Consider the following 17,852-nt stretch of genomic DNA (forward strand, 5'->3'; position numbering starts at 1 on the left):
AAATAATTCTATTAGGCAATTTTTAATACAGGTAGGACTACTTCAGGTGAATGAGATGCGGCAGTTAAATTAGGCTTCGCAGTAAGTGTTTAATATGGATGAGAGGGCTCCTTGTGCTGACACTGTCACCTCATGCGTTTCTTGTGGTCAGTTCAAAGTTAACGCGTATTAGGGTAAACGTTAGTGGAAAGGTTTGGTTTGTATCTTAGAGCTGGGGGCGTGGGAATGGAAAGAATAATATGATGAATCTGAAAAATCTGCAAATCTGAATAAAACAAAATTAATTTAAAGTTCATTACTCCATAAGCTGATAAATTGCTATTTAGCCAATAAAAGCTTAAGCAGAGCTAATGGACTTGCTTTTAGTCCATACGTTCTAGAAGGTAAATAAGAGGATAAACAATGACTTTGGCCATTGTGGGGTGAAAAGGCTGAGACGGCAGAAAGAGGATCAAGAAAGGGGAAGATAATGTGTTGTCATTACTGAGACTAAAAAAAAAAGTAATTTTCGATTTAAATCCATACAGAATTTTCATGAAGCCTGGTGTTGGCTATCTAATACCTACACAAAGGCTGAACCTCACTACACAGAAAGTCTGGCCACAAAAGGAATTTGGTGTGATAGGGCGCCTTAGAGAAACATTTGGCAGCTTCACGGTCACATTCACATGCCATTTTTTGACATTTGTCTTCCAGTGATTCTGAAAGAAAACACAGTAAGTTTGATGTCAGTCTGATGTAATTTGAAATTCCAAACGGAATACCAAGAATTACTACCTCATGTTCCACGTTTGCCAGATAAATGGCTCTTAACGTTTCAAGTGCAATAGAAACTATACTGAGCTTGGGTCAAGCTTCCCGTTGTGTTGTGTTCTTCAGGCAGAGCCCCGTGCCAGGACATCTCAGCAACAAAGAACACACCAGCGTACTTTGGTGTACTGACAGTCATATATATGATATCTTGGCAGGTGAAAATAGAATAATTGGATAAAGACTTACATGCTTTTTTCCCCCTTCTTTAACAAAGGAAGGCTGATGACTGATTCCTCTTTAGAAAGTGGTATGTGACCCTCCTTGCCCGCCCTGTTGCTCTGGTGAAACTTGAGTTTGGGAAGATATTTTCCATTTCACATACACTTTAATCTACTAAAGCATGTGGCATTAAAATTATGTATGTGAAATAAGGGATGCAAAGATGTTGCATGTTCAGCTTAAACCACCCAGCTTTTTTTATTAAGGCATTCGGTAAGAATTTAGGTAAAGTGTGTTTAAGGATGATAAAATCATGCGTGGCCGTATTTGTTTTATAATTGTAGCGTTGTAATTTAACAGATTTCTTGGCATTAATGTTTCTTCTTGGCATGGACTATTTCTTCTACAGCAACACACTTTGATTCCATTGTGCCAAGCCAGAAATGTGTGTTTTTTCTCTCCGCAGCTGTCTGTAAACTGAAAACTTCTTGATTATATGTTGTCTTAGTATTTAACACTTTGAAAGCTTAGCTGAATCTCTGCCCAAGATTTACCTAGGAGCAGAACAAGTGTTCAGTTCTGCGAATTAACTCAGATTCTCCGATGAAATGCAAGCATGCTTGATGTATATATGTTGATGCTGCAACTGGCTGCAGTAAGAACTACTCCATTAACTGAGAAGAGCTATTCCTTCTCCTGTTATTGCTCCAAACTTAATCTTCTCCATGCCACACTGGGAACTTTGTTTCAGCTGGCCAGTATTTTAAAAGGTCCTCAGCTTCTGGACTGGAGCAGGACCAGAACCTTTACAGGCAAATATAGGGGGAGCGTAACTTGTCAGTTAATCAGGCAGTTTGAGAGAAAAGACACTTTTGGTACTTGTGGAGCAGAGGAGGAAATTAGCAAGTAGAGATTCTGCATGAGGTGGACGCTTGAGCAGAGGAAAAGGTTCAGTGAAAAGGAGGAAAGGAAATACTGTCGAAAACCTTTCCTATGATGTCAGGTCAGGCAAGTTCTAAGCTGAGTTTTGAAATGAGAGGGTTTTGTGTTTTTTGTGTTTGCCTTGAAGCGAGGGGGGTCAGAAACTCAGACATGGTGAGCAAGTTTATATAAGGGTTGGCAGTTTTGTGGTGTAAATAATAACCATTTCTCAAACTCATTTCCATTCTAGGTAGTAGCATAAAATTACATGCAAAGTAACTTGGAGCTGGCACCTGATTTAAATTAAAACAACAACAACAAACAAGAAGAAAATTTGGGAGTTTCTGAGAAGTTTCAAAAAGTCTTTTGAGTGTATTGGAAAGTATTTGCTAAAACTTTGGGAGCTGTGAACAAATAATGTAAAAGAAACACTGTTTTTTCCTGTTGACTGTGTCTTGTTTTTTCCTTTGATACCTCTTTGTCCTTTTCTTTAATACTATAGCAGGGCAAGTAAATTACATTCCAACTTCAGAGCAGTCAGACAAAATTTATCAGGATCTGGTCAGGCATCTGTTGCAACTTGTACACTAATTATGTACATATTTTCAAATTAATATTTTATGGCTTGTGGATGCGTTACTCCCATAAATAAACATACACATCAAATATTGTATTCACTCACTGTTTGAAATTGTAAGTTTTAATTGTGAATTCATTCATAAATTGGAGGCAGTAGCAGTGGGCTGGACAAGCAATGAGTGGTAAGTGCCAAACGCTCCTCCATCCTAAACGTACAAGCGGTGTGAAAGATTTTCCTCTAAGTAGAAAAGGATCCTTTTTAAACAGTTCTCATTGTCTTGCTTCCTGTTTGTAGTTGTTCTCCAGTGGGAGACTTGCAGGGAATAGCATAACATGAATTCCTCGACATATGTAAATGCCAAGTAAAAAGAGGGGGTTTTTGGTAGTGTTTTCTAAAGCGGTAATAGAAGCTTGTAGATGAGATTTTTCTTTGCTTATGTGTGTCAGTAGGTGGGGATTACAAAGAAGAAACTGCATTCAGTGAGTTGGCATAACTGTGGAGGCACAGCTTACCCTGGCAAAACACGGCACAAAAGGAAGGATGCTAAAACAAGGATTTAACAGGTAGTTAAAGTGTCTTGGTATGAAGTTAAGCCCCGAGCCTGTCAGCGTTCACTCACCGCACACCACAGCGTTGTCCTCGCACTCCCACTGGTAAACCTCCGTCTTGGGCTGGCAGCCGGCCCGCTCGGCCCGCCCGTAGCAGCAGTCGTGCTGAAAACAGCACCTGCCAGGCACAGAAAGGAATTGGCCTTAACTCATTCGGTGGTGATTTATGGTCATGTAATCTGGATGGTTTTTATCAGCATGGTTCTACAGGCTGTGGAACAACAAAACAGTCAACACCTGCGAATGTACCAACAGTTCACCTGCTCGGGAATCAAAACAGGGCAATTGATTCATGGATCACCCAGAAAAAATCCTTATTCTTTCATGTAATCAATGCTCAGGAACATGTCTGGTACACATTGATCTAGCTGAACTTCCCCATAGGGGAAAAAACCAGGAATCTTTAAAGCATTCTCACTTCTAAACACAATCAGCTTCTCTGTTGGTACGCCTGTCTCCTAGCCCATTCAAGAAAAAGATGAAATGCCAGAACAGTCTGTCAGATAATGAATGGGGTATTTTTCTGGCAGTTATAGATGCTTTTGTAACAGTTACTAATAAAGGGACAAGATTCCTTAGGCTGTAGCACACTGTCCCAAATGTCACAGCAAAGGCCTTGGAGAGGGGCAGAAAAGCTGAGAGAGGGCGAGATGTTCAGTGATGAATGGGCACGGGTGCTGTTTAATGCCATAATGTAACCAAACCTCTGCTCAGTATAGTGAAAAAATCTGGAAAGCTGCCCAAAGTGGCTTCAAAATTGTTCTTGTCATGATTGAGACAAGGAATTCATAGACTTTATCTCACATCGTGGAACTGAACAATACAGGTAAGTGCAGTTTAACGCTTAAGAAAAGAACTGCTCTTCTACCATGAAGTCATTGCAAGCCCAGAATAGCAAGTGGGGAGTTAATGAGGATCTGAAATTAGAGAGCTCGGAAGTTTTTGCTGCAAACTAACTATACTCTTTTGTTTGCTTTTGACTCAGGAAGAACAGGATGTATCCGTGAGCTCGTTCCATCCAGTCATTCCGTTGTCTCCTGGTAGCCTAAACCCATCGTATTACAGTAGGCAAATGATGTTTAGATGGTGTTTATATTGCCTGAGGAATTGGTGTCTGCAATAGAAAAAGTCAATGCTGCGAGCTCTCACTTGCAATTACTGGGCTTTTTCCTATGCTTATTAAATAATTACTTGGTAACCCCACATGAATCTCCATTTAAAGATCCTGTGGTATGTAACAGCTGAACAGCACATGGCTGTAAAGTAGCTCCATGGGTTCATTTCATGCATTGGACTTAAAAGAAATTGATTTCTACTATGTCTTTGTAGCAGTACTAAGGTAAATGAACCAGGAAATACAGCTTTTGCTGTAGTGCAGTCTATCTTCATGTGTTATGAAAATTGTTAGAATTACTTCTAAGGATTTTACAGTGTATGTTATGAGTGCAACATATGATTGTCTCCATTGGAAAGCTTATGAGTGGCAGGCAAAAGTATAAACTGCACTATTATTTGAATAATTCCATTACAGATGCTCTTTCTTCAGATTAAGTATTTCTGCATTTTCACTCGACTTGCTGTCAGCCATAATTGTGAATGCAAACAGCCCACAAAGTAGCTCAAAACTTGAAGTGGAACTTGGTGGGAATGTTTGTGTGTCCGTCCAGCCGGTGCGGTTCTCAGTTCCACACACGTGCGGTGGGCAAGTTCAGTTCTCAACATTTGGGAGCTGGTGAAGCCCAGACCACAACCAGCTCAACACCAGCAGGAACAACCCCAGGTTCCAGTATAGGTTGGGAAATTACATATTAGAGAGCAGTGTAGGGGAAAGGGACCTGGGGGTCCTGGGGACAGCAGGGTGACCATGAGCCAGCACTGGGCCCTTGTGGCCAGGAAGCCAATGGTACCTGGGGTGGGTTAGAAGGGGGTGGTCAGTAGGTCAGAGAGGTTCTCCTGCCCCTCTGCTCTGCCCTGGGGAGACCACACCTGGAATATTGTGTCCAGCTGTGGCCCCTCAGTTCCAGCAGGACAGGGAACTGCTGGAGAGAGTCCAGCGCAGGGCAACAAAGATGATGAAGGGAGTGGAGCACCTCCCTTATGAAGAAAGGCTGAGGGAGCTGGGGCTCTTTAGTTTGGAGAAGAGGAGACTGAGGGGTGACCTTATTAATGTTTATAAATACATAAAGGGTGAGTGCCATGAGGATGGAGCCAGGCTCTTCTCGGTGGCAAACAATGACAGGACAAGGGGTAATGGGATCAATCTGGAACACAAGACGTTCCACTTAAATTTGAGAAAAAAACTTCTTCGCAGTGAGGGTGACAGACACTGGAACTGGCTGCCCAGGGAGGTTGTGGAGTCTCCTTCTCTGGAGACATTCCAACCCGCCTGGACATGTTCCTGTGCGACCTCACCTGGGCGTTCCTGCTCCAGCAGGGGGATTGGACTGGATGATCTTTTGAGGTCCCTTCCAATCCCAAACATACTGTGATAATGTGGCTGTGCAGAAGCAGCTTCTTGCCACTATGGGACTTTCACAAAGTGCAAAACTGGCCTACAATGAAAGATCTGCAAACTGCGTGTTCTCCATCCTTATCTTTAGGTGATCAGAAGGAACGGTCGCCCCCTCTTTTTGTGTGCCTTCCCAGTCAGTGAAGTAGCGACTGCATTTTACAGAATTGTCTTTAACAGATTACACACCTAAAAACTTGAAATATGTAGGCAAAGATTCGAGATGTTTCAGGTTTCATCACAACTAGAATCTTTATGGAAAAAAAGAAAAAAACAGATTTGAACTTTCCATAAATTTTACCCTAAATGTGAGTATCAGGGGGTTTATTTTCAATTTACCATGTATCTGTCTGATATGTTTAAACTTGAGATGTCACAGACAGTGGGGAAATGTGTATATATGTGATATATCTATTTATTTTTAAGTTTATAAACTTGAAAATATAAACCCTTTACTTAACTGCTGTAACTGGAAAATCATCTCCCTGTCAGCTTATGTTCAATTATAAGTTAAATAGATGGTAGTCAAGATGCTGAGATTTAGTACTAAATACAAAGGTCTGTTTTTAGAATTTAGTAACAATTCATAATTCCTTTTATTCATAAGTTATTTTTCAACAGGTTGAATTTTTCAAAATGTATGTGTTATTTGGAATACTAACAAGATGAATGGATAGCAGTAGAATCAACAGATTTTTCAATTGTAATTTTTATTTTTATCGATAACTTGGATGCTTGAGCTTTAAAGCTTCTCCAAGAAGACCTTAGTTCTTCAGCTCTTGGCCAAACAGCAATAGCAAAGAAACTCAGTTGTACTGTGAATCCAGTATTAGTGCAATGAGTTGGAGTGAAACAAGTAAGGCTCGTGTACATCTACAGCAACACATGAATGAGTCAGAGTTTCTTAGCAGTCTGAGGGCTGTTTAAACTCAGTTCCCTCACTGATGTTAAATAGGCCTAATTCATATTTTTGTCCTTTTACTCTGTCACCTGCAAACATTCAGCACTGAATTACTCAGATACACAGTTACCTTACCAGTCCACTCTGTCCTTGGGCCATCCCTTCCCGCCCAGCCCGCAGTAGCAGCCGTAGCGCAGGTAGGCGAAGGGAGATCGTCCCGTGGAGCATCGAACGGCTCCGGCTAATTCAAGAATTCCTCTTCGGTGTCTCAAACCGGCTTCTCCAAAAGCGCCTTTGTAAACTGTGGAAGAAAAACTCCTTATTGAGTCAAACACACAGGTATAGTTTTCATTTTTTTAAAAAAAAAACTTTCGTAATGAATGAAAGTGCATGAAAATAACACAGTTTTCTTTGTGACGTTGTGTGGCCATCCTGCTTGACCCTGTCCCTTTGTACCCCGGTCTGTAGAGAGCAGAGTCCTGAACAACATCCCCAATTCCTGCAGACCCAGGAGCACCCTCATTCACCTGAGTTTAAAACAAGTGACAAAACCCAATCATAGAATACATAGAACTATGGAAATAATAGGACTGTCGGTAGGATGCCGGTAGGGTTGGTGTCCTAGTGACGTGATAAAATTTCCCAAGTATTTTATCAGGACTGTGGAATACAGACTGAAGTGAAATTCTGCATCTTTCCAAGTGTTTCATGATTAAGGTATGTTTGTAGAATTTTCTATGCGGTTTTGTTTGTTTTTCTGAAGTCTTCACATTTCTGTCCGTGGACAAGAGTGTTCCCGTAGGTTTGCATGGTGTGTGCTGCGTGCTCGAGGGTCACTGCTCTGCTGACATTAGATCCCCAAGCACTGCAGTATTTTCTCCTTATAACGTACAATTTTGCCCATCTTGTTATTTTGTGGAATGTAATGCTTTACATTTGTACAAATAGGTCCTTTATGATGGGGTTCTGGTTTTCCTCGTTTTTAGACAAGCCACCTAACTGGTGGGGGTGATGGATGGCTGTAGAGCAGGGAAACGAGCGGGTCTTTGGAGTCATTTCCAGCGAAATGAGAATGATGCTTATTTTTTTCTGTGTCATTTTGAGTGTTGTTGAAGGGATTCTCACCATTATTTTTCCAGAACAAGACTATTTAGGAACTTGGTTTTCACTATCCTATGTCAGTACTAGAGCAGTAGGTCCAGGGCAGCAGATACATGTTGAGACACCAGATGATTTTTTTAGAGCTTCATATCACCCTTCAGGTTGAGCTAACACATCGGAGACCCGGAACGGGAACAGGCGGCGCTTCCTTGCAGTGCAGGCTCCAAGCTATTTGCAGCAATTTTTCAGAAGCTGGATGAGTACAAAATCAATTAGTGGAAGGCTGCTCGTTAGAGTTGTCTTACTAATTAAACTAATGATTTATTTTGGTATGAGAACAGTTTATAAACCTTGACTCTCAGTACTGGATACAGATTAGCAAAGACATAAAGCTTTAAGAAGTGGTAATATCTGTGAGAGAGGTAGCACAACAAAATATTTAGACTGTCATTGAAGGCTTTGACATTTCTTTTCCTACAGAAGAACTATATGATTATGCAATTTGTATATAATCTGTATAATCATGTAATCTGTTATAACAGACTAACTAATAGACTAATCTATTATGATACATTATAAGATTAACTATAATCTGCTAATGGAAGATCTACCGTAAGAATATTGTTCCCAGCACAGTTGAGTAACCTGAAACACTGGAGTGCTGGTGACCTCCGGCACTCGTCAGTTCATGAAATGAAGGAATTTAAGCAGCTCATGAAATCACCTCACTAAGAAACACAATTGGTGTGTATGTGAGAATGGTAATAAAAGCTTTAGAAAGAATGGTTAGAGCTAATCCTTTCTTAGAAGAACAGCCAGGCTTCCTAAGACTGTAGTCAGTACTTGTCTGACCGGCGGCTGCTCCCAGATCTTGTTCCCTCCTGCCCTGCGGGTGTGTGACCTGGGGAGAGGACCTTGAAACGGGAGAGCTTCAACCGGCCGGTGCGTCTCTGGCCATACATTAGCAGCAATTGCATCCTGAGGAGCTCAAAACATCTTCCTTGGCTGTGTGCTCGCTTGCAGATTCATTCAAAACCTGTCCCAGTGGCGCTAAAACTTCCTTGCTGAGGTAGTGAAAGGTGTCTCTCATGGCTCCCCGTCCAGGGCGTTACAGAGTTGTTCTGCTAAGAAGATCCTCTCACGCTTTCCCAAGGGCTCCACAGGGTGAGCTGGGTGGACTCTGGCTCCTGTAGTTCCAGGTGTCAAAATAACAGTCACGCTGTGGAACTGACCCATGATGTTCTCATTCCATTGCAGCTCTGAATCTGCGGTTCAGCTCTGGCTAGCAGAAGTATCCGCTGGAGTATAATTGGATTCTTATCTTTGTGAGGCGTTGAAAGCGTTATCTTCGCTGTCGGGACAGGCTCCGTAAATCCGCGGCTGGTAAAGACCTGCAGCGAGGCTGCAGCGTTACAGATGGCAAGGGCTTAGATTCGCAAATGTTCAGTGCGATTGGCGAGACTCCGGTAGCTCGGGAGCCGCGGTGGTGGTATCGGCACAGCTGGGGCTGCTCTGCGGGACATCAGTGGTTCTGAAGAAAGTGAAGAACTTGTACATTGTGTCTCCGTTCTGGGCAGGTTGGGAAGGATGAGACAGCAGAGCTACAGCACAGGGAGAGGAAGCGGAGAACTTCCAAGTCATGTTCCTGGCTGCATCAGAGAACCGTTTGCCAACTTTGGACAAATCCCTTGATTTAAATCCACATAAAGTGGAAGTGATGAATTGTTTACCCCTGGAAGAGCTCAGGTATAGACCTTTAAAATGTGCCATGTAAGTTAAAGAAAATAAAGTGAACCTTTTGTCCTTGCCATTTGTTTGTGTTATAGCATCTATACATCCAGGTATAAACCGTGACTATTGTACTGTAGATAACTCTGACGCGGCTGAAGGAAAAGTCTCTGTCCCAACAGCTTTGTTATCTGAGTTTAGTAAAAGTGACGAAAACCAATAATAGAATACATAGAACTATGGAAATAATAGGACCGTCAGTAGGATGCTGGTAGGGTTGGTATATCATTGACATCCTGAAATTTCCCAAGTATTTTATCAGAACTGTGGAATACAGTCAGAGACTGAAGTGAAATTCTGCACATGTCCAAGTGTTTCATGATTAAGGTATGCTTGTAGAATCTTCTGTGTGGTTTTGTTGGTTTTTTGGAAGTCTTCTCATTTCTCTTGTGGACAAGCGTGTTGTGTAGGTTCGGTTATGCATTCCTGAGGGAGCAGTGTTGTCCTGCTGTGTCTGCTCCGTTCCTCGTTTTTGTCGTGCGGATTGTGTGCAGCTCTATCAAACTCAACATTCTGGGCAGGGGAAAAGGGAGGGAACCGCATTGCGTTGATTTTAATTTCATTGCTTTGTAATGTCTATGAAAATAACCAAACCCACGTTGTTTTGGTAGGTGGATATCACAGGCAGTAAGTACAACTAAGTATACAAAAATAATTTACAATTGGACAATTCGAGTCCACTCTTGTTACGGCTTTTAATATTCTTGTAATACTTAATTCCAGTGTTTATTCAATAAGAGGAATTGGAACTTTGTTAGTTTCAGCTGCTCTAATTCTTGAAAGAAAACTTGAAAGATATTTGGGAAAGGAAAAAAATCTTACGAGAGATGAGTCCATCAGCAAACTCAGATTGAACTGAATGTGATGCAGCTGCTTTCCAAGTGAAGGCCGAAGGGGAACCAAGCCCATACCAATCCCGAGGCCGCTTCAGGCACCATAAAGTAGCAGATGGGGAAAGAAAAATCCCCAGACAAATGTACGCAGTTGTCTTCGTGATCGTAATGACTGAGCCGGAGAGATCAGAAGCCATGATGTGATTTTTGAAGACTGAAATTAAGTAAACACTAAAGGCAGCCTGAGAGAAAGTAAGTAATGACATTATATTCGTGTTGTGCTTGGTTTAAATGTGAAGGTGTAACTCTTGCTGCTGGTGCCCTGCCCCGTTTGGAGGGTTTCAGCTTCAGCTTCGTTTGCTGCCTGCGGAAGCTCTTGGGAGTTCAGGTTGTGCTCAGTGCTGGATGTTACTATGTGTTTGCAAGACGTTTTCCACTATAGCCTCCTACTCTCCTCTTTTCCTGGCTTTCTGAATAGCTCACAATACTAGTTAAAAATCCAGGCCCTTCAATTTCCATATGCATAGAGGAAAACCCCCATTTTAGAGACACATGAATTTTTTGTGAAAGGTCATATTTCCCACATTTTACTCTTTGCAGTGGGCACAATGCAAACGTAATTATTTTTGCAGATATGTAATAACATTTTTATTAAGATGCACAACTTTGCGTAACTATGATACATCACTACATGAATCATTAGCATCTAATGCAGTCTGATGTTTTGTGGGTTTTAAAATAAGTTAAGTCAAAGACTGAGGCTACAAAACCATTTTTTGATGTTAAATATGTGTAAGATTTTCGACATTGACGTTTCCTTTGCACAGTCATAGTGCTCCAGTCATTCAGAATTTCAAACCTGGGAATAAGCAGACATGCTGATGCAGAAGTAGAAACCTTTGTACTGTATGTATTATAGAAACTTCTCTTTTTTTTGTTTAGATTTTTTTCCTTGGGTTTCATCTGTTTTCGCCTCATCTTGTTGCCCAGACCATCTCCACAAACTGTGGTCACGTAGACATCTTTTTGAAAGGACCAATTTGCGTGTTTTGATCCTGTGGACCAAGGCAAGAGGTGAATCAAACCCGGGTGGGACAGAGCCCGGCCCTGTGGGTCACCCTGTGCTGGCAGGAGCAGCCAAACGCCCTTTCTTTGCTTTCCAGAACGTTCCTGCTGAGGTTTGCACCGTGCAGAGGATGAAGCCCGGAGGAAGATCCGAACGTGGACGGAATAACCGGGGCACGCTGAGGTCAGCGGTGGAACTGGGGCAGTGAGCTCGGTGGGACCTCAAGTTGGCCCCGTTACGCAAACACCTGCCCGCAGGGGCTTTAACCACGCGGTGGCCTCTTCCCCAGCCCTGCCGCGTCCTGGGCGCGGAATCTCCTGTAAGAACAAACCGAGGCTCTTGTCCTTAGGACCCTTCTATTGGCAAGATTTGCTTTGGTGAATTTGCAAGGGTGGAGGAATGAATTAAAAAAGTGCAGGAAGGCAAAAGAGAATCTCTTAATTACGGCAGCTGAATGCTATTCTGGAAAACTGGATTTTATTCTTAGCGCTGTCAGAGAGGTTCAGCATGAGGTTAGTTCAATCACTTTAAAACAATACCTGTTGGTGTTTACTAATAGGATACTCCCAGCTTGTGGAATATCCTGGGGCTGGGTACACCGAACTAGTGCAACACTCAAGCCATACTTGGAGTAGTTGAAGTTCCACATGATTTAGGTAGCTATAGCTAAAATCGGGTTCTAACTTGTCACCGCAGGAACCCAGAATTAATGCTACCTCTCTGAAATAGTGGGATGATAATATAGTTTCATAGAAGTGTGAAAGAAATAAGTACATTCAGACACTATACTGATGAATACCTTAGAAAACCTATGAGGAAACGAACTGTAAATTATTACAACTGGTCTTTAATACTGCCTAATAAATAGGACGTAGGATTAAAAAAATAAATAAATACGTGCAAAGTAAGTAGTCAGCTATGCTCAGCGTGAGGCAGGGGTTCTTTAATTACATTCTCACATCATAACCGATTCATAAAGACTGACTCATTCTGCAGAATAACCCAGTTCTGGTTTTGTAGGCAAACTCAGCTCTAGCAGCTCCTGGCTTTTCAGCGGTGTGTAACACCAGCGCTCTGAGACTCGCTCCACGCTCACCAGCAGAGCGTCAGGAAATGTGCTGGCTTGTAGAAACATTATTATTACACATTCAAGCTGCAGTCTGACTTTAAATACTGTTTTGTGTTTTTTTTAACACACTTGCACATTGCAGATGAACTTTAAAGCAGTAAAGTGGGATCCCCAGCACGACTACCCTGCTGCAGTGAAGCTGAGGCTGGACGGGCTGGCCGCAGCCCCAGCTCCGCGCTCTCCACTCGGGTGCGTTACCCGCGTTCTGCCCGAGCGCCTTGGGCGGTCTGTGAAAGTGTAAGACTGCTTTTCCAAGCCTGAAGGTATTCACTGGCCATGAGCACTGCTCCTAACGCTCCTTCCTCTCCCTCCTCCTCCTCCTGCCTTCCCCCAGGCGCCACCAGCCCCATCCCTGCGGGGCCGGAGCGCCCGGAGCCGGGCGGGCGCGTCCGGAGGCGCTGCGGGACGGGGCCGCTTCCCCGCCGGGAGGGACCGGCTCCCGCCGCCCCGGGGCCCCCGCGGCCGCTCTACTCACCGGTCCCCAGCAGCAGCAGCAGGGGCAGCGCCGGGCAGTGGGGTCCCATGGCGGTGCGGGCTCCGGGCAGGGGTGCGGGCTCCGGGCAGGCTGCGGGCTCCGGGCAGGCTGCGGGCTCCGGGCAGGGTGCGGGCTCCGGGCAGGGTGCGGGCTCCGCGGGGTGCGGGCTCCGGGCAGGGTGCGGTGGTGTGAGGCAGAGCCGCCGCGGGCCGGCTATAAGAGCCGCTTTGTGCCCCGCGCCGGGTCCCGCAGCCCCAGCCCGGGCTCTGTCCGCCTGCCCGGGAGGAGGAGCCGCCGCCAGGACCCGTCACTGGGAGCGAGCGCCGCGCAGCCCCCGAGCGAACCTGGGCTGGGGTCTCCTCTCCTCCAGGATTTTCTTGCTCCGGGAGCTATAATTTATTTCCGAATCACAGCACTTCCCAGATAATTTAATCTAGATGCGAAGAGTTCCAATGGCAGTGAACTGCGTTGCAAGTTATTCCATCGGTCAACTGTAACCAGTGCTGGATACATGCACTGTACTTGTGGTCTGGATTTGCCAAATTTCATCTCCTGATTGCTGCTTTCCATGGAGGACTAAAGAACAACCAACTGCTAAACCGGTTATGGATATTTGTAGCTTGATCAAAACAACTTTTTAACCTTCCCTCAACCAAAATAGCATCTCATATTAAGTATTTTTTAATATGTGTAATCGTCACATATATTTTCCCTTTCCAACTCTTGTGTTGTTTTGTAAAACCTACAACTAGAGGCCATTTGGCAATGACCGTTTCATTGCCCCTCTCAGCACACAGACAATACCACTTGCTTCTATGTGATTTTTCCTTGCCTGTATGTTCCAAGTATTTAATCAAATCTTCTATTATTGTGCTGCAACCAGTGCATTTCCTGACAGTTGTTCAAGCAACCAGGACCCCTGACATTTTGGGTATTATTTTTTGGTGTGTGTGTGTTTTATTTTATTTGCCTTTTTCTTTTCTAACTTGGCATTATTAAATTCCAGGGTATGACCCCCGTTGGATCCCATTGAGGCTTGCACTGCTGGGGTAAGGAAAGATAGATAAAACCAACGTTTTTTTACAGGACTTATCAAGACCTTGTTCTTGGCCATGTCATCTTCCTATTGGAGAGCAGCTGGTGGTTTTTTTGTAGTGAATGGTATTTTCATTAAAGAAATAACATGTTTTTTTCATACGCATATAAAGGATAACTCTACTTTTGCATTCAAACACTCTGATTTCTGCTTTATATTATTCCTTGTTAATCAGAAGTAGAAAATCATACGTGGTGTGACTCCAAAAGACAAAAAGCATGCACAGGCAGATTTGGTTTTATTATGCTCTCATTAATCCACACTGTCTGAAATATGTTTGTGTTGGCACTGGTCAGGGAAGCGTGGGGTAGATGTGGGAGCTCCTCAGTTTGAGGTCAGATGTTGAGAGGCAGTCGCGCGCCCGATCCCGCTTTGCGCGCCCGATCCCGCTTTGCGCGCCCGATCCCACTTCGCACACCCGATCCCGCTTCGCACACCCGATCCCGCTTCGCACACCCGATCCCGCTTTGCGCAGCCCCGCGCAGAACGCCAGGAACGGCGCGGTATCCGTGCAGACCCGTGACAGAGCCGAAGGAAGGGGTTCCAGCTGGAGAACTCGTGTTCTGCACAGGAAGAGGCTGTTGGGGGGTTGCTGTGACGTGAGCTTCTGCTGGTCGACACCAAGTACTTGTGACACGAGGTGCCATGATGTGACGCAGCTGGTCCTTCTGTCCGTCTGTCGGGCGTTCCGGACACAGCAGCCCACAGATACCAACGTGTTTCCTCAGAGACAGCCCAGAGCACTAGCGAACAGGATCTGTGTCAGCCATCAGTGTTGTCACTGGTCCTGAGAACCCACGGTAATGCATTAATACGAGTCAAAACAGAAACCCCATCTATTTGGAATGGATTCATTTTTTTTTAAGGTTTCATTGCTACTGCCATCAACTTGGTCAAAGCAATTTTCCTATTAGTCATGGAGTCGCATCGCTAATTACTGTTACTCTATTTTCATACTGTCACTTATACGCATGTGTTTACCGACTCTTCCGGTCAATAAGTCACACCTATTAGAACGTTTTAATGGTGTTCAGCAGCAGTTTGGTGAGACTGCCAGATGAACAGTATCCCATCCAGCATGCCATTGCATATGACAATGAAAACAGAGTCCGGGGAGCAAGAGGAATTGCATTTCCCATTTGTTTTTCAGCAGACTGATGCAATGTGTTAGTGACCGGGGATACCGCAGCTGCTACGTTTTTCTGGCAAGGAAAGTAATCTTAAAACCACTGAAATCTCAAGTGAGGCTGAAATGCTCAGATTACAGCTGCTTCTGTTAGAAAGTAGAGAAGGATGTGAATGGCAAAAACTACATGAAGTGATGCGGTGGGGAATGCAGATCAGGAGCTCTGAGTTCCTGTGAGTTGTAGTAGAATTCAAAGAGAACATCCATTGAAATTGTGTGTGCGGGGGGGAAAGCTGACAACTACTTCTGCTGAGGGGGCGTTAGTTGTCCAGTTCATTGCCATGGCATATGGCTGAGAAAATACACTAGTAACAGACTGGAAATTAATATGGACTACAGTGATTTATTTTTTATGAGATTTAAAGTTCCTTTTCAAGTTTTAAATAAAAACAGAGGTGGCAGAGCAAACCTGCATGCTTGCTTTTTGCAGTGTTGCTTTTCTTTTACCCGAAGCACGTGGTAGCTGCTCTAAGTCAGATGTGACAAATGGCACTTTCCTTCTTACTGATGGATTCTTTCTTTCCGTCAACTGGAGCTGTGCAGGGGCGGGGAAAAGCATTTGCTTTTGGAATATAATTTCTCAAACAAGATTGCATGTGCTCCATGGTTGCTTTAACTAAGTTGTTTTTAAGTCTGAGGAACAGAGTGATAGAATTGAGACACACGGTGGTACTGAGGAACGTTCTCACAGGATAAAAATACGATGGGCAAACTTGTTAAGTTGGTTGTGAAAGCCTCGTTTCTCAGCACCTGTGGTTCTGTACTTACGGGAAGATGATAAGAGTGTATGAACCCAAAATGCTACGATGGTGATGCAAAGTGATCAAATGGCCTAAAATATGACTAACCTAAGTGCAAGTTCTCCACTTCCCTGTGAGCAGGTGAACGCAGGGGTTTGGAGAGCCACCCAACAGGGTATTTACTGCTGACTAAACAGCTGCAAAACTGTATATTTTTCTAGTAACAGAAGAAGTTGGTTCCATTAACACGTTTATTTAGTAAGAGCAGTTATTTTTACCGAAAAATGAAAAAGCATTGACCACCTACCTTGGTCAAATTTATACCTTTTCTGCATTTAGCTCTTACGAAGATCTGTAGTAATGATGATGAGTATAGAAATACTAGAGTCTGTAGGTATCTAAGCCAAGATTAGGATCCTTCTGCATTAAGCATGAGATAATTACGCTATATGACATATATGCTGCCCCACTGAATAAATGAAACAATAAAGAATGGTGAAGGAAATTGTTAGAGATGGGAATGGGAGCGGGTGAGGTGACGGCTGCGGCAGAGCCGGGGAAGCGCACCTTGGGTGCTCTGCGTCGCAGCTCAAGTCCCGAACCGGGCTCTTCTGCGGCGCTGACTCCTGCCGGAACACAAGGAAAGCAAACACATGCCTCACTGCGAAGGTATCAGAATAATTAGAACTGAAGAGCCACTTCCCAGCTGTAAGTCAACTGACTGTATTTACTTGACTGCTACACTTGGCAAATGTCCCCAGGTTACCACATGCTCTCTTAAACGTTGGATCGAGAGACAGGTTTCTGCCTGGAGCACATCCCTTACAAGTGTATGTTCCTTCGGACACAATCAACTTCTTTAGCATCGTTGTCTTCATTAAAAACCCCAGCCTTACGTATTCAAATATTTGTTCGGAAACATTCAGTGCCTTTGTTCCATTTTCAGAGGTTCGGCTGCCTTCTTCTCTTTCAGGTGTTTCCATCTTCTCTTGATTCCTTTTCACCACCAATGTGTCCCATTCACCAATGTTTTCTTCAGCCTGTGTTGCTGGGGATGTTGTTCTAAAAAGGACAGGAGTTACAAGGCAGAGTCTGAAGAGACAAGCTCCATGTGAGACATCGGAACACATTCTGTTAAGCCATTTTATAGTATTTTCCAACGTGCTTGGTATTATCTCAAATCTATTTCTAGCATACAGAACAAAATCTAACCTTGATTTAAGACTATACCAGCCTATAGTAGAACTTGTAATGTCTTTGGTAATAGTAAGGCTATGAGTAGCATAATATGCTCTGAATTTTGGGAACCACGTTGGTAGCATCGTCCTCCAGATGCCCTTTGCCAGCTACATTATTCTGTCCGTTCTGCAGAAATACCGAGCGAGCCCGTAACAGCCAGTTGTGTGCTGGAAACGTTGTTATTACATAGATGTTCTGGAAACTGGTTTACAGTTATAATGTATGCAGGAGAACTAAATTACTTCTATGGTTTTCCTTTTTCTTCTCGTGTTTCTTTTCTGTTCCAGATTCTACCCTCTGCTCCGTAACGCTAACGGCTACAAGCACAACGTCCATCCTCTGCACACAGTTGCCCAGGCAAGTAATAAGATGGCAAATATGTTCTCGGAGTACCACGTATATACTGATGCAACTGTCCATTTTTATGATATGGAAATACATCATCTGTCTTTGAGCAAAGCCACAGACTGGAAGATTATGGGGAAGGCCTCTATAAATAATTTCTGGCTTGCTTAGCTCTGAAGTTTCAACACTCATCTCTGCCTTCCAGAAGTTTTCTTACACTCGGTAAGTCAAGTCCTACATTTCAGCATTTCCACCCCCAAAAAACCCCAGATCCTGCTGCTTGTGGAACCTAGGGCTATTTTAATTTTAATATCTGGAGAAGAAGAGGCTTAGCAATGCAACTCTTGCGTTTTTTTAAAACAA

At 43.7% G+C, this 17,852-nt stretch overlaps 1 protein-coding gene across 1 annotated transcript in view; it reads right to left on the bottom strand.

The window, feature by feature from the left end:
• Positions 1 to 6: 6 nt before the first annotated feature.
• Positions 7 to 17,852, bottom strand: part of PLA2G10 (phospholipase A2 group X) — a 30,377-nt gene continuing 12,531 nt past the window's right edge. The window contains exons 3-6 of the mRNA XM_065030445.1: positions 12,884 to 14,766; positions 6,627 to 6,792; positions 3,093 to 3,199; positions 7 to 701 (exon numbers count right to left, since the gene is read on the bottom strand). Of these exons, the coding sequence (XP_064886517.1) occupies positions 556 to 701; positions 3,093 to 3,199; positions 6,627 to 6,792; positions 12,884 to 12,932 (468 nt within the window). The 5' untranslated portion in view covers positions 12,933 to 14,766 and the 3' untranslated portion in view covers positions 7 to 555. The remainder of the gene's footprint in view (positions 702 to 3,092; positions 3,200 to 6,626; positions 6,793 to 12,883; positions 14,767 to 17,852) is intronic.

This window comes from Columba livia, chromosome 15, assembly GCF_036013475.1.
Source record: "Columba livia isolate bColLiv1 breed racing homer chromosome 15, bColLiv1.pat.W.v2, whole genome shotgun sequence".
NCBI lineage: Eukaryota > Metazoa > Chordata > Aves > Columbiformes > Columbidae > Columba > Columba livia.